General features: G+C 40.3%; 4 protein-coding genes across 4 annotated transcripts; 1 reads left to right on the top strand and 3 right to left on the bottom strand.

The window, feature by feature from the left end:
• Positions 1-1093: 1093 nt before the first annotated feature.
• On the bottom strand, positions 1094-2962 carry LOC107224232 (40S ribosomal protein S12). Its single transcript, XM_015664209.2, has 4 exons — positions 2803-2962; positions 2408-2542; positions 1785-1989; positions 1094-1193 (listed from the first exon to the last, which is right to left on the bottom strand). The coding sequence occupies exons 1-4, from the start codon at positions 2817-2819 to the stop codon at positions 1125-1127; spliced, it is 426 nt and encodes a 141-aa protein (XP_015519695.1). The 5' UTR covers positions 2820-2962; the 3' UTR covers positions 1094-1124.
• Positions 2963-5103: 2141 nt separating this feature from the next.
• LOC107224234 lies at positions 5104-19435 on the bottom strand. Its single transcript, XM_015664213.2, has 5 exons — positions 19196-19435; positions 17494-19041; positions 15957-16214; positions 6314-6572; positions 5104-5498 (listed from the first exon to the last, which is right to left on the bottom strand). Exons 2-5 carry the CDS (start codon positions 18635-18637, stop codon positions 5270-5272), a joined length of 1890 nt encoding a protein of 629 aa, XP_015519699.2. The 5' UTR covers positions 18638-19041; positions 19196-19435; the 3' UTR covers positions 5104-5269.
• A 2532-nt stretch (positions 19436-21967) lies between these two features.
• LOC107224235 (trafficking protein particle complex subunit 4) lies at positions 21968-23722 on the bottom strand. The gene is made up of 2 exons (XM_015664214.2): positions 23448-23722; positions 21968-22758 (listed from the first exon to the last, which is right to left on the bottom strand). Exons 1-2 carry the CDS (start codon positions 23620-23622, stop codon positions 22280-22282), a joined length of 654 nt encoding a protein of 217 aa, XP_015519700.1. The 5' UTR covers positions 23623-23722; the 3' UTR covers positions 21968-22279.
• Positions 23723-23979: 257 nt separating this feature from the next.
• LOC107224239 (etoposide-induced protein 2.4 homolog) lies at positions 23980-27947 on the top strand. The gene is made up of 6 exons (XM_015664218.2): positions 23980-24123; positions 24962-25128; positions 25304-25559; positions 25771-26114; positions 26247-26321; positions 26503-27947. Exons 1-6 carry the CDS (start codon positions 24109-24111, stop codon positions 26588-26590), a joined length of 945 nt encoding a protein of 314 aa, XP_015519704.1. The 5' UTR covers positions 23980-24108; the 3' UTR covers positions 26591-27947.
• Positions 27948-27949: the final 2 nt, after the last annotated feature.

The following is a 27949-nucleotide window of genomic DNA, read 5'->3' as shown; positions in this document are numbered from 1 at the left end:
AATGGAGAAATAATACTAGACCTGAAATTAACTCCTGGAGTATTCGAGCTATTATTTTTTGATTCCCTAAGGATTCACAGTTTACTGAGACCGCGAATATTCTCTCTTAGGTACATCTATAAGATTTTTATAATCTAAAAAGGGATGTCGAACTCGTAAAGTTTGTAACTTATTCCCTTGTGCTAGACAGCATCAAAGACCTTTTCAATGTCTAGGCAGATTAATTTATTAAAGATGAAATTTGTACTGAAATGGTAAATTAATCGAATCAGTTGTACTTTCTTAGAAGCCGAATTGTGGGATTGGTTGTTTCGTCCGGTTGAGTATTATTTTGTCAAGGCTTTGCCAAGAGTTTGCAGAAGGCTATATTATGCCTATTTATTATGTGCGTTATACGGGACGTTCCGAATTATGCTTAGATCGTAGCTATAAACTTCGGTGTTGCCCTACCCTTTACTTCTGCGGCATTCTGCAACATCAATACATTTAATGCTCCATGATAACGTTCATTCAGTTCAATACGGTATATTATACCAGTAGAGCGACGACATACACAATCAGGGCAATTGAAAACATTTGAGAAATACGCTAAATCTTTATTGAATTGTAATATCGTCTTTTACAATTCGGAGCTAATACTGCAATCATGCTATGATTTCACACTAGCACATTTATAAAACTTTCGAAAAGGATCACGACAAATCGAATGTTTCTGTAGGCAGAGATTCAGTTTAGATAATTTAGAAATTTCACATCATTACTGATGTCTGATGGAATTTTAATTAATTGCGGAACCACGCATTTTCTGAGCTTTTAGCTCGCTATCAGGGCTATGATAACTTATTTTATATGTTCCTCTCATACGTCTAGCAGATGCATTAAATTATTAATAGAATATTTGCTTAAGGATCGGTAAAATATAAAATTATTTAGGAATCTCAGTGTTATTCAATTAGAACGTTAACGGAAGGGACAAAATTTAAGGATGTGTTTTCATGCAGAGAAGTCACGGATTTCAGGATGGCCAGATAAAAGATTGAATTAGGTATATGTATAACTACTTCAATGAAAAGTAAGATAGCGTCGAGCGAGATTACAGTTTAGGAAGTTTTATTAAAACGAGCTTATAGTACAGAGCTTTGTTTGAGGTACTCCATAAGAACATCCCTGGCAGGCGTCTCTTCTCCAAAATCCTGAAAAATTTAATTACATGAATTAATACATGAGAAAAAGATTTCATTCAGAATAGAATAAGGAAAATAAATTCAATACTGGGTGGGATAGTCAGAAAGGCTTTTCTCAGCAGGATTTACGTTTTTGGGTTCACCTCAGAAGAGGGAGCCTGCCTTGGAAAGTATCATCATATAAACCATGAATATAAGCATGTCTGCATTAGATGAACAAGCAGCAGTCACGCAAGGGCTTTTTTTGCATAAGGCAATGAGAACGTTAATGCATTTCATTTATGAGATACCAGCTTTCTTGAATAAAAATACTAAGCAATGTACGAAACTGGAATGTTCTGGTATTTTTTATTAGTCAGGTGAATATAATAGTTCGTTGAATTTGTGGATTAATTGTTTAAATGTGGCTACTACTATAAACAAGATCTTTCACAAACTACTTTAAATTTCATCATGAGTATAAAACTGTGGTACAAAAACTAACAAAAATGACTATAAGATCATCTAATGTTGATTTTCGAAACAATTCTTCGGTAACCACATAATCATTTTTATTGAATCTATTGGAATGGAACTTTAAACATCAATGCCTATATATACCTTGATGACAACGCAGGAGCACCCAACAACTTTGCGCGCTTTACCAGCGTTATCGATTTTGCAGAGTCCAGCCCATTCACCCAGTTTCTTGTTATTGTCAACTTTGATCAGAGGAATCTGATGCTCGTTACACAATGCCTGTACTAGCTTTTTGTACATCGGCTCGTTGCAGTTTTCTGCCAGAATGCAGAGCATCGCCTGCCTCCTGTTAACAATAATTACAAAAGAAAATTAAACCTTTACCGCATCAATGAGTTTCTTTCAAAATGGATATACATTTTGTATTCAGTAAGGCTTTACACAGCACTGTTTTTTTAAATTTGGGTTCATCTCAGCAGAGGGAGCCTGCCTTTGTGTCTCATCATATATAGTGTCGTTACAACTCAAATACCCAAAATTTTACCATAATAAAATTAAATACGGTTCTTGAATATCTAATCTTATAAAGTAAAACATATCCAAAAGATCTTCAAGTATGTACTAAAAATTAAACAATATCTGGATTTATAAATCAACATCAGATTGACTCAAGATTGAAGATAGCTTTAGTAAATATTACAGGAAATTATAAGTGATAGAATCGTGAACTGATACAATGTCAAGAAATAAAATCCAACACATACTTGTCAAGCGCTTTTGCCGCTTCATGGAGTCCGTGAACAACTCCGTCGTGAATAAGAGCATTCTTCAAAACTTCTTGAAGGGCTGTATTGACGTCCATGGGTCCCCCAGCCGCCACACCGGAGGGAATATCATCGCTATGAGAAGAGAAATGGATAAAAAATAATTAGCATCAGGTATGGTGCCAGTAGGAAGTAAGGTTATGTGGTCGGCGGACTGTCAGAAGGCTTTACACAGCATATTTAAATGAAATTTTAGGGTTCGTCTCAGAAGAGGGAGCCTGCCTAAATGTATCATCACATAAATAACATTTACAACTTGATTATGGTTTCTGGAGTATCAGAATATCTAGTGTGTAAACAGTTGTTAGAGGTTAGACGTGTTGCAAGACACTTACGTTTCCACATCAGACATTGTTGGAGCTCGCTGGAGACCTGAAATATACACACAAGATTATTACAAAATGATTCTAGTTTGCTCAAAACGATTTATTTTCACAAGTGGAACACTGATTATCGTAAATTCGCTCGATTCGAACACCAGTTACACGACGTGCGCTACATTTACCTTTTCTTAACCGGAAAGGGAAATAGCTGTAGTTGCTACTTGGAGCTTGTTGAAACTTCAACTGATTGGATGAGCGTCATTGGTGCGTTCTCAAATCAGATGTCAGCGGTCGATGTCCATATTCCGACTACTTACCGCGGGCCAGTTTGAATGAATTTCATATTTTTTTTCGGAAGTGCATCATTCTCGAGATTTTCATTTATGGAATAGGAAAGTTTGCATAATATTTATGTCTTTTACTAAATCCATTAGGAATTTGCTTACCTATATATTTTACGCGCACAGTAAAAACTTATAATTAATTTTTTGCAGGGTGAAATTTATAAAAAGATTTCATAATAAGATCGATGAATAATTATTTTAATACCATATGGTATTCGTTCTAGTCACGATTGCTTATTGGATTTTTTATTTGAAATAAAAACGTTACTGTGACAGCCTGAATATTAGCATTATACCACAAGTTCAGTTAACTCCCGGCGGAGGGCCTTCAAGAGGTTCAGTATACGACTGCCAGTCAAGGTAACGTTTTTCTTACCAACAAACAAAAGTTCAGGCCTCTTAAGATATTTACAGCTGTATAGCCCGTACAGCCCCATGAGGTTAAATAATTCGATGGTAAGCTGGCAACCGCTTATACAATTGCACGGGGATGACTTAAAAAATTAAATTACCGAACTGTAATACTTTTCTGTCAGTCATTGAAGAAAGGATTGACTATTGAACAAATACGAACCTATTCATACCTACCTGATAGGAATAAATACTCAAGTAATCGTCCAATATATTCAAAGGTTGCGCATGTTCTCCATTTGGTTGTCAATCAACCTTGGCCTGTAACGATACACTCTGTTAAATTAAAAATTCGGTATTCTACGATATTTTTGCAGAAGAGAATATTTAATATTGGTCTTAAAAAATTTGTCAATATCTCAGAACTCGTAAAACAAACCTACCTATCTACCCAGTCAAATAGATGAAACACTTCAAACAAAACGGATGCGTTGTTAATATTGTGAAATTTGTTCTATTCGTAATAAATATATGTATACATATTTCTCATATATATAAATTTAGAACCTAACATGTCTGCAATGCATCATCAATTTATTTTTCTAAGCGTATAGTTTCTACTTCAAATTCAACAGCTTATTCGTAGGTACGCAAATCAATTCAGGAAATTGTAAGTAATATCAGTCTGAAAATTGGTAATTAACACTTGTACAATAAAATATCGTATGATTATTGTTAGTTTATAAGTGCAGCTACATGCGTTCTTGCACCATCGATTTCACTTGCAGACTCACTCAGGCTGACTAAATGTATAATTTAATACTATTTGGTTCAATTTAATATACAAGATATGATGTAGTTCTACGCACATCTTGGCACACTGTTATTTGCGCTTAAGTTGACTTGAACTGAACATATTTTAGATACGTATTATAAATTTTTTTTACATTTCACCGCACACTTATTCCAGTCTATTGGTAGAAACAGAGGCAGAAAATTTTAGGATGAACCGCTGAGAAAATACGACAAGATATCTTCGTTTTCCTCCAGTTGTATTTTTTTAACCAGTCATCGCAGCAGATGAAGAGTTTTTTTAATGAGCTTACCAGTAACAACGCAGATTTCTTGAAATAGTTTCAAGCTGCTTCCGATTCACGTAGCATAAAAAAAAAACGGTTAAGCGATAATTTTTGAAATTAACACAGTTAAAAAATTACTTTACAAACCTTACAAAACGAATTTACTGTGTAAGTCTGATTTCATCTTTCTAACGGAATATTTTCAATTGCTGTATTGAACTTTTTCGGTGAAAATAGCTAAAATATTTTGATTCCTTATGCAAAAAAATTCGAGTAATTTTGCGATTGTATCAACACATCGTTCAGTGGATTATATATCAACCGTAAAATTTAGCGACGTTCAAATAATTTTTATTTTCTTCTGCCAGTGGATTAGACACAAACTCGAGGAATATTATGTCTTCTTTTCTTCGAACGAGGCACACTACAGGAATCATTCTGAAGTCGATGTAGAATATAGGTAAATTCGGGAATAAGGACATTTATTGTTTTTATTATAAATTATACAATGTTATTACAATAATTAACAACAGTTATCATATATACTATTGCGACTGTTCTATAAATTTCAAGATTTATCTACACAGAATGTTTTTTTTTTATGGTAATTTTCAAGTATTTCCCGTACGTCCTTGCGAGATTAAGGAATCCAAGGAACTGCATCGGGATCCTGAGTCATCGAAGGTTAGTGGTTTTGGTTGACTTTTAAATTGTCGGACTGTAGCGCGCGTTGTAGGGCCAACAATAGTGTGGAGGCGGCGGGGGCGGTGGTGGTGGAGGCGGTGGGCCCGATGGGTAAATATGATGGGGATGCGGCTGGTCCACCGTCACACCTGCTTGGGCCTGACATGCCGCCATTAACCCATGGTAGTCAAATTTATAGGCGTATCTTTTGCCGTGGACTTTCGTCATTATGTTCTTGTCGTAGTAATACCTGCACAGAAAATATAGAACTGCGTTATATAACGGTTTAAATATTCAATGATAATGGATGCATCTCCTGTAACAACTTACGTCACGTTTATAATCGTCATGTAATTCACTCAAGAATCTAAAATTAAATTAGTTTTTGACAGTGTTTAGTATTATAGCAAAAGTTTTTCAGCAATTTAACATACAAATTCTTCTAATTCTGATTGAATACAACAGTTTCGTACAATATGTGAGATCAAATGTTCGATTTTACTTGAAGCATGAATAAAATGATTGCTTCGAAACCAGTATAAGTCCTCTATGTAAGGTATCGATTGATAAAGACTGCAAGATACACGTATGAACACCTGTGAGGTAGATTCGTTCGAGGTGTCTAGTACAGTACAAGAGGCCCTTTTACTTCTAAATCAAACGAATGGCTTCGATTCGTTAACATTGATTTAGAATGAAGTCTATAAGCGTTGTATCTGACAACTTTCGGTGATTTTCGTATTAGATAGAATTTCAGGAAAAACACCTTACAGAACGCTGAAAAATCACTGAAAATCACTGGAAATCACAATTATCAGTCAAAGTGCACGACAAGACGGAAATCGACGAAGCGTTAATTGATCGAAACGATTTGTGGGTTTACCGCAAGACTTACAACGATCGTTACCATTATTCCAAATAATACTTGCAGCGGGATTTCTCCAGTCATTCGAAGTGATTCGCTTCGATGTGTTTCCTCAGATTTCAGTAATTAAAGTTCCTCTGATTAAAAATCTGACGCAGGGTACTCTTGGACACTTTCGGATCGATACCAATATTACGCACCTGAGGGCTCTCGAAAGTTTGTCGTAGTTCATGTTGGGTTTGCTCTTGCGTTCGCCCCATCTCCGCGCCACCTCGTCCGGGTCGGTGAGCTTGAACTCTCCGTTTGAGCCCTCCCACGCAATGCAGGAGGCGTTCGACGAATCGGAGAGTAGCTCTAGGAGGAACTGCCACAGCTGGACCTGACCTCCCCCGACCGATCCGGGGCCTCCGCTTCCTGAGCCAATCAGCGAACAAGTTCTCTGCAGGAGGCTGATCCGTTCTGAAAATGTGGAGAGAGAGGAAATTTATGCCGAGAGTCACTCGAGGGGCGGCTATATCTGCCTTCTGCTTTATACGTGTATAGGAAGTCTGCGTATATAGCTCACCTCGGCACCTGCGCCTAGCGCCATGAGTTTCGCCGCTATGCGGACAATGAGCAAAGGAAAATATGTACGAAGGAGTGAAATAATGATAAAAATATAATGCGGCGAGTTTTTTACATTTTTGGAATAAGAGAGCGAGAGAGAGAGAGAGAGAGAGAGAGAGAAAAAGAGTGAGCGCGAAATTATATGGGCATTTCAGTCCAATGATAGAGAATTGAGGATTGCTAGATTACTGTTTTAGATCGTACTTTTATATAGCTCATTGCGTAAGCACAGAGAGTTATCGTAATGTTATGAATAACGCGTCGTGTATAAATGAAGAAATGATATTGGCTCGATCGTGCCATGGGAAAAAGAGGGTGTCGAATAGACGTAAACTGTAATATCTGTAATCAGATCAATTGATTTCTCCAAAGAGTAATCTGTAAATCCGACACACTTTATACTCATGATCTTTACGTATATACTTAATACCTTGTTCCGGTGGTTCAATTGATGGAAAAACGTTTCAAAATTTTTCCAAACTGCCTAAGAGACCGCTTTTATTGACGAAGCCGAAGGATATGTTTGAAAATTACAAAATTCGGTATAAGTTGTCGAAAGTATTGAATATTATGCAAAAAGTAAGACCGACAACAAAATTTTTTATCAACGCAGTAGAATAACTGTAGCGAATTTCCAATTCCTTCGTTATGTGTTAATTATTATAATCCCGAAGTGTCTTAAAAGCATATCCATGTTCACCAAAATGGTGGCAGAGGCGTAACAGGCGTAGGCGTGATGCGGCCGTATGGTTGTGTCGAAGAGCCAAACAGATGTATAAAAATGACGGTAAACGTTAAGGAGGCGGGAAAAGCGGGACCGAAGAGAAGGTATAAAGCTGGAGCTGGTACGGCGGGAGAGAAACCAGATACTCATACGTATAGATATATGAAAGGTTGAGTAAAAAAATAGCTGTCGGGAATGAAATAACAGGACGTGTCGGCCTCGATAGATTTTATACTATTATAGATACACAAGCGAGACGGCGATACTAAGAACTGGCAATTAAGTCCGTGGTTTGCTTTTCTAGGAGATACCTTATACCTGGGTGGGACTTTTGCAGTCTACCGGATCGAGACGACCGCCATGCGGTACAAACGCGAATGGCCGCGATCAAGCCGCGTAACTTAATCACCGATTAGTAATAGGATTTTGGAAGACCTTGCCGATTGCGGTCGCAGATTCAACAATCTTCAAATTACGCTTATTCAAGCTGTTGTCATGATATAGCTTATACACATTATACTTACATCTGTGTAATTCGTGTGATTGGACAAGTTTCATTGCAGTATTTCTAAACTTCCTGAAATCTGTCAGGATCATATATTTAACATCGGAAATTGGCGGGTAGTTTTCTTGAAAAGAATGATTTTCGTCAAATAAACGCGCTAGCCGGAATATGGTGCAGTTACTTAGAAAAATAGCCGTTGTAAATAATTACATGTACCATAAGTAAGGTAAAAATCTTGGGATTATTTTACAGGAGATGTAGTTTTGGGATCTGGGCCAGATTTGTAATCGAAAATATTCAACTCTTCAAACTTTTAATTCAAGATTTCAATACGCAGATTTACTGTTTTCGAAGCTTCATTGATAGAAAATTAGCTTCAACGCATAATGCACAAATTGCAATTTTGAATTATATTGCAGATTATCATCGAATCATTTCATCGAGAAATTCAGTCTGGATACCGCAGAAAAGTCGATACGCTTGCAGCGTCGTGAAATTTATTATAGCAAGAGGATGATCTATAAAGCAAAAAATATCTACTTCGCAATCTTTGTATACAATGTTAAGTATACATAGACGATTAAACTTGAAACAGAGCTATTAGCACGAATCTAAGTGTTTGCCATAATACGCGTGGCTGTGTATTATTAGATCAGTGATTTGTCGCTTAAACTAACCACCCGTGTACTTAATTATGGGTTGAGCCTATGCCGGGATATTCGGGGAATATCCACGCGACTTATAAGCCTGTCATTACCATGGCGAAGGGGGAGATCACACCCTTCAAGACAGACACCCTGATGCATGCATCGATGTCCGGTAACATTACAAATTTATAAAAAAAAAAAAAACAACTAGCTTATAAGAAGCTGGATACTAATTATTTTTGAACACTGTACGATCTGTGAGTGTAAATGATCGCTACAATTGATATTTTCGACAATGTTATACGATAAATACTATTTGAAAATGATGACTTCACGGCAAACAAAGACCTGAAACCGATGAACGAAACGAAGAATTAAATCCAATCAAAAGTTTGGCGCTGAATCATGCAAGAGAATAGGGTTTAGATGGTGGTGTTCGTGCGGTTATAATTAGCTATTACCAATGATTGCGAGTGAACTGCAAACTTGCTGACAATAATATTCTCAGCCAGAATTTTCAAACGACAAATAATAACCGCATCGTCGATCTTTTGTTCGCTTGACTTACAGAATGGCTTTTTATATACATTATCATGCAAAGTACCATTGTAGAAAATGGCAGCTGTGGATGGATGAAGTCTGGAGTCCTGCTGAATGTGCAGCGGGTGCGTTTGTAACCTCCACATTACTCCGGTTTAACAGAGGCATGGGGTGCATCGTTTTAGAACTCCGGAACCACGCACTGTTTCACTGATTACTTTGTAACTTAGTACCATCGTCAGTTTCAGCATTTTGTTTGATTTACTTCGCATTTCACCTCGCATTTTCTTCCTTTGCACCAATTCTCGCACAATTTGAATATAAGCTATCGTACATCGCGTCCACACCCGCGCTGATATATATTTTTATTAACAACAATCTAATACAATCGTCATTTCACATATGTAACCTATAAATGAGGTCTGGAGAATTCTATTATGTTTCTTTCCAATTTTAATTACATACAGTATCAAATGCAGGGTTTAATCGGTATTTTAGTCAGGAAAGTAAAAGGTTTCTACATGTTTCAAGGTACTTTTTTTATTTGTTGACGCCGACGTTGAACCTTGCGGAAAGGTTGTTATTACTTGGAATGTCCGTTTAAAAGCTTGGTCGTAAAGAAAGTGACTAACAATAAGGGTAAGAATTATCCGTTTGTGAGACTAGCACATATCGCGCTACGCACAAAGAGGCAAATAATCTTAAATCCCCGGAAAGATTGACCTTTGAGTAGCACTTAAAAGTTGGGATGACGACGGCCCAGCTTGAGAATACCAGATTGCAAAGAACCGCAGACACATAAATCTTCGATTATTTGGCTAAGAAAAACGAATACGAATTAACGTAACCCAGCAAAAAGGATGTTATTTGGTACCGATTCAGCGTGACCTCGACGCGACTTGAGCTAAATACGCCATATCATGACAGTATCGGAGTCCACATGTGAAAATCAGAAACAAAAATTCGCAGAATACTGGAGAAGTGAGATTTTGTTCATATTTTACATTGTTTATATACTCCAGGTTGTTTAAGAAAAAAAAAAAAACACTTTGATGTAACCAACGACGAGCTACGAGCTTTTAATAACTTAATTGGCTTTCAAATGAACGGTTAGCTTCTAGCTTCACATTTCACCATAAAATCATATTCATCCATTTTCTTTTCCACAATCGTAACGAAATATTGTTTATTAATTGGTTGAGCAATAAATGCCTGTCGCTGTAGATGAAGCCGCAACTTTACTCCGAGATAAAGACCCGGCGGTTGATGGTAAATAAAATAAAGCTCACCAGCTGGTGGACAACGAGAAACTGAGCGACCTTTGCCCTCTCTGGTTTCAACCCCTGACGCCCCCGCTTCGCCATCCGAGTTGGCGACGAGGCGCGATGAGGAGCTTTCCACCCCCTACGCGGAGGACAGATCCGGAAGTCGGAAATCCAAGAAATTATTCCATATTTTACCGAAACCTGGGAAGGGGGCCGCCTAAAATGCATCCCTTACGTACTTAGCAAAAAATCGAAGTATCAATAAATATTTTGCAGTTTCGGTAAAAATTGATGGGTCATTAAAGGTGGCTAATTCGTAACTAAATTCATGACTGTTACACTGCGAGATTATTGATCGTAAATCAGGAAAAAATTTGGTGAAAATTTTGTAAAAGAGAATTTTATGTCTCAAGTACAAATCATGCACTGCATAAAAAGCAATATATTATGTGCACAAGGAGAAGAGCTAAATTTTGGGATTTTCTGATATCGTTTGTGTTTAGGAGAGCCGGCTTCGCCACCGGATGTGTAATGAAATTTTCTTCTTACATGTAACCGGTTCCAGCGGGGGTGCGAATGCTCTTCGTGTAATCCCCCGCTCATAACCACCTCACCGTCATCTTGTAAACCAACCATCGCGAGGTACCAAATCGTTAATACCCACCAACGATAAGCGATGGACACTTGAAACGAGTGGTGACACAAATTTTCATCTGCAAGGATCGAGACGAGTGGATTATTGATTTTAAATCGGTGCCATGGAATCGGTTCTCCGATTTCGTCTCATTCAAATTAAGAGACAGAGAAAACTGTTCGGTTTCCCCGTTTCGAAAGCTCAAGGAATTTATCCTACGGTCGATGGTAAAATCTTACCGGCATACGTACCTTACACAGAGATATGGCTTATAGATATGTTTAATACAATACAGAACAATCGAATGGGCGCAAACTGCACGGAGCATCTATATCTTCTATGATCCAAGGGGGATGTTTCAAGCTCATCAAGAAAACAATATAGCAGCACCCCGTGGCGAGCTTACCTCCACCCTGGAACCGCCCGGTCGTCCTCCCGCCAAAACCCACCACCTATCAACCCGCGAAGCCTCCTCCGGGGGTGTTTCGCCCCCGGCAACCCCCCCTCAACCCCCGCCGGGCGTCCCCTTCTCTAAACACTCTTGATGGTTTATTCATGAGGAGACTCTTACCGCGATAACACTGATTCATTTAATAAACGGCAAAGGGCGCCACCGAGTACAACATTATTTAAACGTCTATATATCTCGGGGAGGGCTTACCGTGTCAAGAGCCGCTATACTGCAGTACCGGGGCGGCCCTTTATCAGGGAGCTAAGGTCGAAACTTTGAATTTTCCTGCTTCGATACATTGTGCCCGGTGTCAAGCTTTCGAAGTTGTAGACCAGGTACTCGAGAATCGATATTTTTTCACCACTTTTGTGTTACACGTTGAAACAGGTTATCCCTCGTGAGCTTCTCAACTCTATCCCCGTCAAATATAAAAAAAAAAAATTATTCTGCGAGAGGACATTCGGTTTCTTGTAAAAATATACTTTACCCCTGCAGAGCTATTACTTGGAAAAATTTCATTTTTTGTACTTGAATTCTAGCAAAGTGGCCTGCATATCGTCGCAAGAATGGTATAAATATTGGTGGAATTAAAAGGAAATATGTTGCGCGGGTAAATATTTTATAGTGTTATTAATAGTTGATAATATTAAATTTTCTGTTTACTAAAATATTAAATCTGTTCCTTTAATTCAACATATTTTTCCTGCCGAACAAGGCCTTAAAATCGATTTATTGTTGTATCGACATCACATTATTGAAACAGTTACAGTAAAATATATTACGAGTTATTATACGTAAATAAAAAATTGAAAAATATATTAACACGACATACAAATTTTCTCGTTGCAGCAACAAGACTCATGATTATTTCGTCTCCATAACTATATTTTTCGACGAGGATCAAAAAAATGACAATAGTTGAGAAGGTGAGAAGTATACAATAATCACGATATAACGTCAACGCCTTTTACACAATGAAAACCTGATTCTGCGATTGCTCGCGATTGCATCAACGTAAGATAAGCTAATTAAAATATTTAATTTAAATGTAAAAAATCAATTAATCGACACGACGATGCGTCTAGATAAAAAAGTCAACGCTTTCTCTTGCACTGCAGGCTAATCCGAAGGTATTCGATGGTCGATTTTCCGATCTCAATACTGCAGTAGGACGTTTAATGGCGGTAAATTAATTAATTTGAAATTACACGGAGGGGAAATCCCTTGAGCTTCGTGAGGGTTGGCCGCTTCATGCCGAACGAAATAGCCACTGCTATCTAAAAGTATAATGTGGGGGGTGTTATATCGTCGAGCGAAGGGGTGGCGAATGTTCTCGAATACCTACCCAGTCCACGTACACGGACGTGTGTATCCGCCACGTCTGGAGACACCTATGCGTGCCTCGGGAGGCGGGGGTGGATTTGAGGAAACCAAGGAAAGCTTCGCTTCTTGGATTTATACAGGGCATTTCATGTGAATTCGATATTCCTTCACTGGTGAAAGTTTATCATTGGATTTCCTCACTTTATAATACGTTACAGTACATCGAAAACATTAGACGCTTATTTTTTGTACTTGCTCGATCGACAGTTCAAGGGTTAGAAATCACCCCTAAAGTTTACTCGCAAAAATAGATTTTTTAATATCTCTTGATACTAAAGAAATCTTTTTTGATGGTCACAAATGAACATTTTTCAGTATTAAGAAACGATAATATGCGCGGTGTGTTTGCCTCTACAAGTCGCATCGGTTATTTTTTCAAGGTCAAATCAGGGGTTCTTCTCATCCCTTCAATGGCCGAATTACGAGGTAAAAAATTCCTGTCGAATGGTTTATGACGTATTACGACATATCATGGAATTAAGAAAATCGGTGACGTATATCTCGAATACTTTTCCAGTGAGAGCTTATTGCCGAGTTATATATTTTCATTTGATTTTCTTTGACAGGGATGACAAATTGCCCTTTTCGGCTACACAGCTATATCGTAAGAGTCAATTTTGAGAAGGAGAAACGTCGTCATGTTTTCTAATCATTCCACCACTGAAATCTCCGCGCCAAACGTGACCATGTGTGAAATTGACTTTCGAATTTTACTTTCTTTTTTTGAAAGTCGACAGAAGGGTTGGAAATTCGCAACTCTGGTCAAGACGTTGAAAAAAGGCAGATCCTGAAAGATCGAAATCGAACCTGCTGTGCGGTATAAAAAGGATTGAAGCGAATCGAAAATGATAATTATCGATCGATGATCAATGGTGGTTGGGTTTACGTGGAATTCCCGACACAGCACGTGTCTAGCTGTAACTGCTAGGCGTTGAATTGCGGATTACTTGTTCGTCGGGGGTGCAGAGGGGCCTCCTCCTCCTGGGCCCTTTCCTCCCGAGGAGGTTGCGCCTCGCCGAGAACGCGAACGTGACCGGGCGGAGTTTGCGACACTTGATCCTCTAATCCCGGGGATTCGAGCCATGCGCCGCGACGCCAGAGCTGAAATCCTCGACTCGACCTATCGCCCACAAAACACTTCCCATCGCCTTCAGCAGGCTTACGAGAGTCCGACCTACGACTGTCCTTCGCTCACATTTATTCGTCCTTCGCGGTTACCGCAAGGACTCCTGCGACGCGGATGACTGCACCCGGCAAAACGCCTTCCCCAAGGACTTGACACATTCTGATTCATGCGCTCCAAGTACATTTGTTATACGCGGTTCCTTTCTATTTCGTCAAGGAGACGCTGTATTGACTAATTGAAGGGGCGAGGAATATGAGAGAATTTTATTCCTGGTGTTGATATGTTTTTGCACAGTTTATTGCACGCATTTTGCGCAATTTCTATGTTCATGGTGTCCTTGAATAATTAAACCAGTAAACATGCAGTTTGAATCACCGCTTAAAAAAAGCATCCCGTAGGATTTCGATGATTTTAAATACTTTCAAAGCACTTTGCAGCGTTCTTCCAGCTTAACTTGAAACCATCACATTCGACTCATCTCTGCACTTTTTCATCCGTCACCTGAATCAGTCCGCAAGGTTTTTATAGCGAGGTAAATAAGTGAACAGAGATTTCCGCAGAACGTTCACGTCATGATTCATGCGAAGATGATGAAGAGGAGAAGAACAAATTCTGATCGAAATTGTGAATCTAAAACCACTGATGTTTGGAGATAAAAATCCAAAGCGTGACTGAAGTCCCAGCCTTAATAACCGAACCCTTCTAAAAACGTGAGAAACAACCGTTACGTAAAAACACAGTAATGAGAATTGAAAAATCTATTATTCTGACAGTCGGTAAACTTTAAGCTCTCATTCCGTTCCGAGGCGATAATGGGCGATCCAGAATCGATTTACCCGCAAGCCTCTGGAAGCCCATCTTGATAAGTTACAGTGGTATAAACGCCAGAGGTTGATAGGAGGAGGGGATAGTTGCACTGACCGGTAGCTGAAAGAGGCTATTATCAGCCCGATATTTACTTTTCGGACTGGCCTTATCGCTGATAGATCGCTCCCTCGTTAGAGATAAGATGAAAGGTCTCGCCGCCCTTGGGAGCGGTTAGTCGTTTCCGGTAATTCCAGACTGGGAGAAACGGGAGACCCGTATTAACCCCCGTGCTGGCCGTGCAGCTCGGACTCCATAAGATTTATGGCGCGAATTGACCGATAAGGATAAATTACGTCCTTGCTTATTCAATCGCGACATTTTCTTTTTTTAGATTTTGAACGAAGCTATAATATGCTTTGACTATAGTGCTTTCAAAAAATTTTCACACATTTCTTTCAGGCTGTATGAATAATTCTCTAATAAAATTGTGAAACGCGGCGCAGCTGGGACTTCGTTCCACGTACGGCTGGTGCTTTTTATGGGAAAGAGTTACGAGTGTGAAAAGACCCGCCCATTTGGATCTGAGATCTAGGATTCGAGATTTATAGACTCTGTTTCAACCGAATTTCTACCTACGAGCCAGCCACCCCTTTCAAAAGGAATCCGCGTTCCCTGAAGCGGCTATTAATTCATTGATCTTTCAAAGAGAGGGTCGTGAATAAAGATTGCATCGATTTTGGATAATCTGGCTACGCGATAACACGTTTAACATTTGATACCGCGGGAGTAAAAATAAGATAACTTCATGTGGATATGTTTTTTAGTATCTTCGAAATTCAACCACTTTTTCACCTGAAGTGGAATCCAGATTGAACGATAGACGCGAGAATTCGCTTTCTATTACACTGACCTGTACTTCGGAGAATATGCTCCGTACAAGCATGAACTTGCACAACACCCGTTGGCGGAGAGAGTTGCAAATACTACATACATCATGACCAAATGGAAGGCTGCATGCACGCAAGTGATGCAATCGTGTTCTTTTTTTGTGAATCATGCGTCCGTGAAGCGTTGGCATACGTTCAAGCTACGGAGAACATTAAAAAAGCACGGAAGAGTGCATCGCAAATTTATCACCCAATTTGAATAACTCACCGATTTCGTTGCAAGGAAGCTTGTTCATTTCCTGGAGGATTGGGCTAGATACTCCTGTCGCTTGGAAACGACGGTGTGCCAGGTGAACTGCCAGAATATTTCCTCCAGGTAAGCTTTTCCAACGCTCCGCTGTCAGGTCCAACAGCTCCTTTCCTGTTGGTGGCAAATCCGTGGTAGATGGTGCCGATTTCATAGAGAATGTCCGCGTACACCAGGCCACCCATGAAGCCACGTGGCTTTCGTTCCATTCCGAAGGGTCTGTAGTCAGCAATTAAAACGACAATGTACGAGCGTTGATTGCTTTATGATAATGACCGAGAGAGAGAGAGAGAGAGAGAGAGAGAGAGAGAGAGAGAGAGAGAGAGAGAGAGATAAAATAAGAATTGTCTCGTAGTATTTAAAACATGGTTTGTTAGGAATATTTAAGATTGGATACGTATATCAATTGCAGGTCATCGTTGTGTTGCATCGCGTAATTTTATCGTTTCGACTAATTGTAACCGCCGGATTTTTGAAACTATTTGAAATACGGTTCAGAGGAATTTAATGATCACGATCGATTTACTGTGTTCAGAGAAACCGGGCGATTAATAAACACCGTTTAAAGTGGATAGCGACTTGAAAAAACGGAAAAATAATCGTGAGTGTTAGGTGGCCCCCAGTTCCTAGTACGATCCGATCAAACGAGACCCGAAAAAAACAAAGTCAAATGATCAAGTTGGCTGGAGTAAATTATCGACTGAAGGCACAGAATGAACGTCGCAAGAATTCACGTATTCCTCAATTCTTGGTAAGACCTTCCCACTTGATCTGCTTCAATTGTGCAATATGCAAATTACGCGTGACAGCACCATCAATTTTTGGGACAGATTCACGGAATAAATAACAGCTATTCCCTAAAACCCCGTTTCACTCTGCCAAGTCACCTCCAAAAACATGTTTGCACTTAGGATTGAACTTTTTTTATTTATGCTTCTCACGTCTGACAATGATGTGTGTATTATGATTCAGATTTAATCAGTCACCGTTGCTGTAAATACCGTATAACAATGAGCACTGTTAAGCCACGACGATGCCTCGTTACGTAATTATACTTTAGTACCGCAAAGTCCTTATTATTTTTATACTGCACTCCATCAGCAGTTACGTTTACGTCGTAACTCATCGCGCGGCGTTCAACACAAACGACACTTGTAGTTACTTGCCAATAGCACAATCGACGCACGTCCGTCGGACGACGCCGATCCGTGAAAATATAATAAGAGTAACGCGTAGGCTATTTCCCAGAAACAATCTACGACTGGAACTGAATTGCATACGCAAACTTCGAGACACGTCATAATAATTCCACTCCGTCATTCCCGTCACCTTGACCTTCGTTGTTTATTATTGCTATTATGGTCGTCGATTAGCTTCGAACAACATCCACACAGTGTAAGATGTTCAGCTCTCGAGTCGAGCATGCGTCGCTAGTTTGCAACTAAACGAATACCGCAGAACAAGCAAACAAACAAACAAACAAACAAACGTTACTCACCGAAAGGCACCAGGACCAGTTCATCGGTCTGTTCAGCGTCCGGGGGTTTCTTCGGTTTTTCCGGTTTCACCTTACATCCGCCTCCTTTTCTAACGGCACTTCCGTCTCCCGCACGCTGCATATCTCTGCAGAAGCCTTCGCGGAACTCCGACGTTTGCAAAGATCCCGGCAGAAGGCCTTTCGATAGACGCGAAGAGTCCTCGAGTGGATCTTCATCGTCAGCCGTTCCACGTTCTCCGGACTGCGATAGCTGGGCGGCCCCAGCAGGGAAAGGATCTCGGGGTCCGTCGCTGTTCTCCGGAGCCGCGTGTTTTCCAGGTCGGATGCAGGACTGCCCTGCCACACGTTGCGACGCACTGGCACTAGATCCACACTCGACGTCGCGACGTTCCTTGGTCGGAAAAGCGGCGGCAGGTTCGGTAATCCTGGGGTTATTCCTGAAGAAGGTCCCTTCCCCGGAGCGTGACGGACTTCCTCCAGTTCCGGTGATCCTCGCAGGAGCCGACGACTCTCGAGACTTGCCGTGAAAGATGAAAGCCCAGGATTCCTCGACGCCTTCCCTTGATCCCTTGTCGAGGTGCTCCAACTCCCGGCGGAGCTCCAAGTCTGCCTCGCACATCTCTCCATGCCTGCAAACTTGTCCGCAGTTCCTGGTCCCAACTAGAGCGCGTACGTTTTTATTCGATTCCTGACTCACCGAGGACCGCGATTCTCCGGCACCACCAATCTCCGATCTTCCCTCTGAATCACCACCTTCCTCACCGGAAGCATCCGTCAACGGTTTCTCTCCAAAAACCCGCGTCGACGACGACTCATCGAGCTCCGTGTATTCGATGTAAGACAATGGCTTGGCCCTGATCGATCTGCGGGGATTTCGCCGCGGATTGCAGTTTATCCTCCCCTGATCGAAGGGCTCTTCCCTCGAACCGCGTGCTACCGATGCTCCGCTTTTCCCCGTGAGGTGTTCCTCGATGTCGTCGAGGGACCAGGACACTCGGCTCGGACTTGTCCGCACCTCTGCAACGAGTTCATCTTCACCTGTCGACGACTCGGGACTGTCTTGAGGCCCGCGGAGCGTCTCGGTAAGACGGCGGGCGCCGCGATGCAGCTCGTCTGAGTGACTGCGTTGCTGATTCATGGACATCGATGACTCCTCAAAGGCCGCATCCGGTTTCGCGCGTCAATAGTAGCCGGGATTTCTCGGTAATCGGAATCATCCACCTTCCGGGATTCACATCGAGTTTTGATTATTCAGAGCGCGTGAGTGAGCGGACTTCTCGGCGCGGCTGGACCCGCTTGCGGCGCCGTCGGCAATCGACAGACTAGTAAGTATCTCGTTACTTTTGGTAGTTACGACTGCGGTGTCGGTACCACACCGCACGATAAATCAAATTCCCCGGGAGAGATCGAGGGGTATCGATCCTTCGTCTTACGGACAAGACGGCTGTTTCGATCTCGATTTTTTTGGAACAATCCGCAAGCCCAACGTTTACCCGTCGTTTACCTTGTATTTTCGCCGAGGAATATCAAGCTGCTCCATCGGGCGGCCTGCAGGTGAAACAGGAATTGCAGTCAGTCGGTCGTCGAATGGATTCCTGGAACTTGTTGGGGGAAAATAACAGCAGCAGATCCTATTCAAGAATTGTCAAAATATTGCGTAAATCGTGCGACTTGGGATGCGATATATCGTCGAGTTACGAACCGTGTCCTTGACGGCTGCAGCAGTCTATATTACGCCACTGGTGCTCGAAATTCCGTTTTGCGGATTACCGAATGATTCCTCCTAAAGCCTAGATATTCGCGCCGCGATTCAGAGGCTGCATAAAGCGACTATTAGTTCTAAGAATTCCTCTGCAGTTTGCTCCGCAAGCAACAGCAGCAGCAGCACCATTATGCCACCACTTGGCCCAGCGTATTTCCCAGGTCTGACGTCAGGCGGTTCCGTGGCATGGTTCTCAGGCGTGAATGGACCGAAATCTCGTCGTCCTATTGGCGGAGGCGAATCGCCCGCGGATTCTGGGAACCAGCGAAGCTGCGCCCGGAGGGGCGAGCGCGGCGAGGTTCGTCGCTGAATCACGTCGACCGAAGAGAAAAAAGCTGCGCACGGTGCCGACCGGCTGCACTCCTCCGCATAATGTACACGCCGAAAGTTTCTCCCGGCTAATCACTGGCTTCTGCAATGTTACAAAAATAAACACCTACCTTCCGGTCCATTGATTTGGGTATACGCGTATGGCGGGGGCGGATGTGGTTTTACGTTTTACCGTTTCGACGTAGCGGCCGGCTTCCGCTGCGTCCCGCCGCAACGACGGGCGGACGATATCGCCCGATACTCGTGCGTACGCGACGAGCAGTCGTCCGAAAACCATGTTGAATGCAAGCTTCGGATAGTGTCTGCGTTCGTCGTATTCGTGGGAGAGTTAGTCATCTTACAATTAATGAAATATGGGCGACAGGCGTCGCGACGCGGCCTTCGTTACGTCGAGACTGCCCCACGCTACTAGGCGACGATGAATTTTGAACCACGATCCCTGCTGACGAGTCGAGTTACAGGAAAATTTTATGACGCGGCAAAGAGATCGCGTAGCGTATGTCATTTGAATGGATCGTCCAACTAGAATCTTAAAAACTGTGCCAACGAATTGTCGGGCTTCCTGGAAAGCAGGAAGGACGCCCGCGCCAAATCGTAAAAACGTTACATTACAGCTGGTCGTGTTTTCGGTTGAATGGAGTAGTCGTACCCAAAAACGTCGCGTTTTATTTTTTATCTTAGAAATAACTCTCGCTGAACAACAAGTATCGTCGCATAGGTTTCACTTCGACACCGGCGTAAAGCTGCGGTGTCGATAAAATTAGAATTGTTTTTACTAATCGGGTTCGCTGAAAAAATATTTTATTTTCGTATGTCTAGTTGTTGTTACGTCATTAGCTCAAGATTAACGAAAGTAGCCAGTTGCGAGGAATGTGGATTTTCGTGTCGAGTGATCCTCGTTAAGGGAATGATTTGTGGAACAAATTGCTGGAGGGGGGTGGGGGCGACTAACCGCGGATAAATGTGACGCGGCGCCTGCGGTCAGGCAACCGAGGCGACACATTAACTAACCGTTACAGCGTGAGAATCATCTTTTAGGCGCCGAGTGACTCACCGCACGATACTCGTCGTCCTTACAATGTCTCACGCCGTTTTAACGATAATTATCAATCGATGAGTCAACCCCCGCAACGATAATATTAGTAATCATTAACCAGAAAAATTGTGATGCGGACGTAGATCCTGTGTCCTCGCAAATACTACAATCGCATGCGTAATTTGTTCCTGTTAATAGTCGGGCGAAATTTTGTACGAATTTGACCTTGAGGCCTATAAACCGCGAAGGAATTTTTCATCCACCAGGCCGTTACGAGCGTTTAAATTAGACCTCTATCGTGCAATTCGCATTCCTCTTAAGACGCCGATGCTTGTTAAGAGTATCCTCTTTTTTTTCGCACATTTACACGACCCGTTTAATTAAGTCATCTCCTGAAGACTCTATTCCCGTAAGCCCAGCCAGTGTTCTGAAACGGTACGAATTACAGCGACTGGTTAAAGCGAGTGCCACGGTACGGACCTAACAAATAGCTGAACAGATTCCTCGGAATCTGTTGAAGAAAACGGCGCGCCTGCTGAGTGACGTCACGTACCTGCTCGCATCCTGACTATAAAATAAAAGGCGAAGAGGTGGTGGGTAGGCATATAGGAAGCTAACGCAGGTTCCGATGTATAATGTGTCTCACATACCTGCACCGTTTATTATACCTGCAGCGTTTTCGTCGCGGTTCATATCTCATGTTTCGTAATCCGTTTACAGCCCTGCGAATCTCGGACCTTTTTTACACCGTTACGTGTGAACGATCATGAATCTGTGATTACTCTATGACTGGACCAGGTACTTCTGGAATTAAAAATCGCAGAACTGATTTGAAATTCGTCCTTTGATCGACGCTTTTCACATTAATAATCACAGAGCGGTTCACCTCGTTTCAGGGGTGTACGCGCTATGGAATGCGGGGAGCATCGGGTGGATTTCGATCGTCCCGAATATTTTGGAATTTCGGGTCAGTGACCCCAAAATTAGACCTGGTTGTCTGCGCGGTGTATATGCATGGTCTCAACGGCGTCGCATCTCTCCGTTCACCTGCATAGCTGCCGCATACCTTGCCCATGAGTGGGCAACCGGTAACGGCCGATACTCATTGGCCACTGAACCGATCTTCATTCTCTCTAAAGCTTATAAATTCCAGAGGATCGCACTCCAGCAAATCGTTTCGACGCCGTTTAACGGCTCGACACGTGTGCGAGATACACTCGGCTTCTAACGAATTGTTACAGTCTCGGTGCAGCAGCCTTTAAATCTAGATAATTTTACTTGTATTTAATATATCAAACTTGCATTCTATGGAATTCTGATTAAATCAGTGAGATGTAAAATCTCTATAAGTTACCATATTAATATACGTCAATTTATTACAAGTAAGGGCTTATTCCATATGTACATGATACTATATCTTATTTATACATATAGTTTATTATAAATACTTTTTACTGTACAATAACGTTGGATGAATGATAAACGTTTGTTCTGTTTTTTTCTTTACCTCCAAGGCAGATCTTAGCTTATTCGCTTTGGTGTGTTGCATGTACCAAATTAACCTGAAGTTTGAGGAATACTATTGCTCAACAGGATCATGTTCACTGCACCTGATATCTTAATTGATAAATCTTTAAGAAATTTTTTCAATAATGATTTTACACGTTGCTTATGCCTGATTTTTCTACCGTCTCTAATAAAGTTTGAAGATGTGTTTCAAAGAGTTCGCATCTTATCGGCATTTCTAGAGAATAGAATGGATTCTTGAGTGCATAATCGGCGTAAAGTTCGTAGACTCGTTTCAGCAAAATATCCATTCCAGCCTGAGTGGGTTCAGCTACTACCATGAATTTCACTCCGGTTAACGTTTGATAACAGTATAAACGGAAGGTGTCAGCTTCCAAGACTTCTATTCCAGAACACTTTGGTTCCGGACTGAGCTGACTTGCAATGGCAAACAACGGGTAGAACATGGAGGCCAGGAAGATTTTCTCGTTCGTCGTCATTTTTGATCTACTAAATTTTAGCAGTATAGGAAAATTCTCGGCATTGGACAACATGTCCAAAACGTCTCTTCCATCATCCAACTCCCGGCCGTTCACTGGATTTTTATTCACCGAAGTCAATACGTGACCCACTGCAATTGTAAGGGATAAAATTTAGTGAAAAATATTCATACGAAATAGGACAGCCGGATAATGCAAATCAATGTTTAGTGAACATTATGTTTTTCTTAGCAACTGAATATTATTTAAATCAATATCAGGTCATTTCATTATTGACATAAATCAGTACTTATAGTCCTGATTTTATTTACACCTTGATAGCCGTATATAAAATCAAACAGATAAACTAGCCAGATCAATGGATTATTGATAGATTCTGTGATTTTTTCCTGTAATCGACAACGTTATCAGTAACTCAATAACAGGCTACACTCCTTACTTGACCAACTGAGTTTATTCTCATACCACGCTTCATACAGATAGCTGTAAAATCGACTTTGTTTTCCGTACTAGATAGGTTATAAATAATAAAATTACAGAAACCAAATATGTTCTGTGAAATCAAGAAGATAATTAATTTCATTCGATAAATACTGCGTGTACACTGCAGAATATAGGTATGTGTAACGAAAGAATATAGCTTTGCCTTCAACAGGTGCATTGTGATAAAAATTCTCACTTTAGTAAACATTACAAGAATTTAGAACACAGCAACAGCGCGAGCTCAGTGTATAAAATTGTTAGCGAGAAAGTGCAAAATGATTCGAAAATCAAAGAGAAAACATGGAGACTTTGGAGATAATAAATACTAGAATCCCACCTTTAATACCATCCTTTTGACCGAAGGCAACAACAATCTTTTTATTTTCATAATTTAACTGAATATCCAACGGATATGTAAACGTCCTTTCAGTTTCTACTTTGGGAACGTTGTGGTCATGGTTGAATATCAATCCCCCGGATTTGGAAACAATATACACGCCGTATATTACCATGATAAACGTGAAAGATTGACTGAACTCGACTCGAATAGGTTATGTTGCCTGTTTCACCTGTCAAACACAGCTGACGGCGACTTCTCTTCTTCGTCGAGTCGATACTCGATGTCAGTATCGACTCCTTTAAATGTCGTTATCTCGCACTGCGTCATAAGGTTAAAAGGAAGCGGAATATTCGAACACGTTGTTTTCTAAATTATCTATTTCAGTACCACCACCACCATCGATAAATTTTTGAAACATTATATTTCAGCGTTAAATTGCAGGAAGAAACGAAAAATAAAAAAATACTATAACCTGTTTCACACGTGTAAAACTAACCAACTCAGGTCGAGTTCAAAATGAAATGATCGTTCCGTTGTACTTTGAACTATCGATCAGCCCGCACAGATGTCGTATCGAAAATGTCTACTGGCTAGACGTGATCAAAAATATTAGCGTTATTTATTATTTTATTAAAGGTGGACAACAGTGTGATGAGACATGGACAACATGACGGTAATCACACATAATCTTCCCGCGTTTATCCATGTATTTTTCATTGGAAAATGATACTTCGTTTATCCGTAATTACACGTTTACCGCTACACTAACCTTATATCGTTTTCTATTAATACCTAGCTATCTAACAATTACCTCATTGCAAGAATATTTTACGCATATGTTTTATGTAATTTCCCTTCCTCTTATTAGCGGGCCAAAATTCTTTACTAACCTCTGTTCCTTGCCTTTACCTTTACACATTCCTCACACATTTAGTAAACAAATGTAGCCCATTCCTTTGTTGTCAAACATTTTTATACCTTCTATTTCCTTACTTTGATTAGCCGCTTATTCGTCACTCTTTGCCCAGCTTAAATTTCCACCAAATACAGCTGAAGCATTCGCTATTCATTATAATGCACGCATGAATCGAAATTGAATTTTAAGTCTGGAGGCATGAATTGCATTATCCTGAAAAGGACAAAAATTTGTTTTGTTGTTTTCTTTCTCTGCTTCATAGTTACAAAATATTGAACAAATAGAAATACCCGTGAAATTTGCAAAATATTTACCTGCTTGTTCATGTTACGGTTTACAGTTAAAAGATTTGCTAAAATGGTAAAGCGGGATCCAAGATATTATGTACCCATCACCCGAAATGGCTGGATTTATTTTAAATTAGATTTTTGAAAGTTGACTGTAAATAATAATAATAATTTTTAAAATATGCGAATTCCTCTGTTAGTTGCAACTGAAGCTGTGATGAAAAGTAGTTTGGTTACTATTTTACAAATAACATTCATTGTCATAGCTCACATTTTTTTTGTCATGGATAATTATTTTTTTCTCACAGGGTATAGTACGAGCGATGTGCCGAGGTTTTATGGACAGTTTGAAAGGTGCTCTGGTTCTATTTTACATGGACAAACAGATCAATGAGAGGGCACTCAGAAATCCTCCACTGAGGAGAGATTCCGGACTACAGAAACGAGAATCGAGCAAGCAGCCAAAACACCAACAGTACGTTGGTCAATGAATTAAAATCACGTTGTTTGAACCTTGAATTCAATTTATCAGCCAAAGTACCTTGAAAATTCTGTAAAGCAGATTACTAACACAGTAAATATCGCAAATAATATGTTTCGAGATGATACAATTATAGGTTTTACTTTAATTCGTACGATCATTGTTTCAGGGAATCAAAGGTCCTCAAAAGAACAATACAGTGTTGCGCACTTAACGGCGGAGTCTTTTGGGCCAGTATTTTCATTTTTGAATGCGGAGTGCTGCCGTCCCTCAAATATCTACTAACTATTATGTTCGGTGACTCTTCTGGAATGGGCATCATGATTTGGTCTTGGATGAAGCCTTTTCTTTCCCTAACATTTGGCACTATATGGGTGCTACCACTTTTTTTACTCAGTAGGATAGTGAATAGCTTATGGTTTCAGGTATGTGTAATGCATTTTGCAATTTCTGTTATCAAACTATATCATTCTCAGTCACTTGTTGTGAGGTTAATTGAAAGGTTAGATTGAAGCTGAAATTTAACTCATGAAACAAATCTCGGTGCAGAATGATGATTTTCAAAATAAGTTGACACAATAAACGAATGTTTGAAATGTACTGGCAAATGAGTGACAGATTTTACTTTCATTTCAGGATATAGCCGATAGTGCGTACAGATACAGGCAGGGCAGGCCCCACTTGTTATCAAGTGTAAGTAAGCTGGTGGCTGACATGCTGTTCAGTGTTTTGGTTCAGGCACTTTTCCTGGGGCAAGGAATGCTGGTGTCGCGAGTGCCTCTTCCGCCTGTAGGCGATCTTCTAGCTCTTGTGCATATGTGCCTCCTCTACGCCTTGTATGCCTTTGAGTACAAGTGGTTTAACATGGGCTGGGAACTGCACAGGCGACTGACCTTCATTGAAGGAAATTGGCCTTATTTTATTGGATTTGGACTTCCACTAGCCGTTTTGACACAGCTTCCAAACTCATATGTTATAAGGTACGATTGACTGTCCATGAAGAATTGTTGAAGGCTTTTTGTTTTTCTTACGTTTATTGGATTTATCTTGAATCAAATCTATTCATGTTACAAATTTCGTCATTTAAATGCATTTGATATAATTGTTTTTAGCGGGTGCGTCTTCTCCATTTTATTTCCACTGTTCATAATCAGTGGAAATGAAGCAGATCCAGTGACTGGAGTCTGGTAAATATAATACAAATGTTACTACTTCATTGATGTTTGTTACTCTTGGTTTGATGATATTTTTTCAAACCTGGGTAAACGTAGCAATAAACTATTCCAGACTGCACATCTGAAGTTATGTTGAGACGAAGTTTTTATGTTTTGCTAGTTTACCTAGTACGATGTTTTTTGATTGTTGCAGTGATTATCCGCTCAAGCTCTTTTCACCAGTCATTGCCATTGCGAATACTCTATTCAATAAAACTATCCGGCCTGCCACCAGACGGTGACAATTGCACGGTACTCCAAATGCTGCTATTTCAAGTATGCACGAGTGAAATACGGAAGCAACAACATCATAACAAGCTTATTGCTATTTACTGCACTGTCGCATTGAAAAGCAGCTATCTATTAGATGAGCACTAATTATCATTGTACGAGATCAACCAGCAATTACGATGGTAAAAATTCAATTTCTTTAGGATATTTCAGCTTCAGTTAATGTCTTACAATTATAAGACTTTTAATTTAGAGCATAGATTCAGAATTTTATTTCACATTATCATACAATGTACCAACATTGAAGATAATTTAAATACCCATTACTTCTGTTTAATTAGTTAAACGAGTCGAAAATTTTAGCATCCACCAACCCTGTCACAAATTATATTTTATTTTTCAAGGGCATGGTAAGCTTTTACACGATTAACGATTCATTTCGATGAACATTGAGAACTATATTTGAAATATGATAATTGAGTGAGTTTGAACAAAAAATCGATAGGATGTAAGAAAGTTTATCCATGGTATACCCTCTGTAAGTATGCGTGGTGGAAGATCAACATACTGAATGACGACACTCAACGTGACGTACATATATATACTGGTGACTTGCAAAAGCATTGATAATTAGTGTTCATTCTGCGGTGTCTAAATAACAACTGTAAGTATAGACACTTAGATTGATTCTGATTTCTTCGATATCCCAAGTAATTTTGCGACTCTCTATTCGAAAAAGACTTGAGACGCGCGGTCGGCAGTGTCAACAGTGTTCATCGAAAACCGTGGGTCGTAAAATTACTAGGGATATCGGAGGGATCTGAATCATTCTAACTATATGCCCTAAGCTGTACATACAACGAATACTTATCGCAACTGTTATTATACAACAAACAATTAATAACACTGAATATATACATACATGTATGAATAAGTTGTAAGTGCACGTAATTGTAATTTACTTACTAAATATAACCTAACTAGTTGTATTTTTCGAGGATATTTAAAGAAAATCGACATTAGTCAGTAAAAATTAGGTAATGTATGTATGTACACATGTAGACATTGATTCAGAGACGGCTAGTTTATCGGACGAATCAATTACTTTGGTAAACGCAGATTCGGTCTATTTGTATACACATAAGATTTTTATAACAATTTTTACGTATCAAAACGCAAAGCACGTATTTCCTAAAACAGAACTGAGTGCTATATTATTTTGTATGCCTGCTACATTCAGTATATGTGTGTGTATATGTGCGCGGAAAAAAATGTTAGTGAAAAAAAAAACAACCAGCAATCAGATAGTGCTTTACAGTTTAAGGCAAGGTATAATTATCGTATAATCTACCAAGATTTCGGTTTCACGT

Source organism: Neodiprion lecontei, chromosome 3 (assembly GCF_021901455.1).
Source record: "Neodiprion lecontei isolate iyNeoLeco1 chromosome 3, iyNeoLeco1.1, whole genome shotgun sequence".
NCBI lineage: Eukaryota > Metazoa > Arthropoda > Insecta > Hymenoptera > Diprionidae > Neodiprion > Neodiprion lecontei.
This window is presented reverse-complemented; position numbering and strand designations above follow the sequence as displayed.

Excerpts from the sequence above, each read along its gene's own strand:
- LOC107224239 (XM_015664218.2), top strand. Across the intron at positions 25,129-25,303 it reads AAGCAGCCAAAACACCAACA|GGAATCAAAGGTCCTCAAAA; the intron begins GTACGTTGGTCA and ends TCATTGTTTCAG. Across the intron at positions 26,115-26,246 it reads CCAAACTCATATGTTATAAG|CGGGTGCGTCTTCTCCATTT; the intron begins GTACGATTGACT and ends AATTGTTTTTAG.
- LOC107224234 (XM_015664213.2), bottom strand. The coding sequence starts at position 18,637 with ATGTCCATGAATCAGCAACGCAGTCACTCAGACGAGCTGCATCGCGGC. Across the intron at positions 6,573-15,956 it reads GCTTCCTTGCAACGAAATCG|AACGGATCAGCCTCCTGCAG; the intron begins GTGAGTTATTCA and ends CCACATTTTCAG. Across the intron at positions 5,499-6,313 it reads AAACTTTCGAGAGCCCTCAG|GTATTACTACGACAAGAACA; the intron begins GTGCGTAATATT and ends TTTTCTGTGCAG.
- LOC107224235 (XM_015664214.2), bottom strand. The coding sequence starts at position 23,622 with ATGGTAATATACGGCGTGTATATTGTTTCCAAATCCGGGGGATTGATA. Across the intron at positions 22,759-23,447 it reads TCAAAAGGATGGTATTAAAG|TGGGTCACGTATTGACTTCG; the intron begins GTGGGATTCTAG and ends TTACAATTGCAG.
- LOC107224232 (XM_015664209.2), bottom strand. Across the intron at positions 1,990-2,407 it reads GCGGCAAAAGCGCTTGACAA|GAGGCAGGCGATGCTCTGCA; the intron begins GTATGTGTTGGA and ends TATTGTTAACAG. Across the intron at positions 1,194-1,784 it reads GCTCCTGCGTTGTCATCAAG|GATTTTGGAGAAGAGACGCC; the intron begins GTATATATAGGC and ends TAAATTTTTCAG.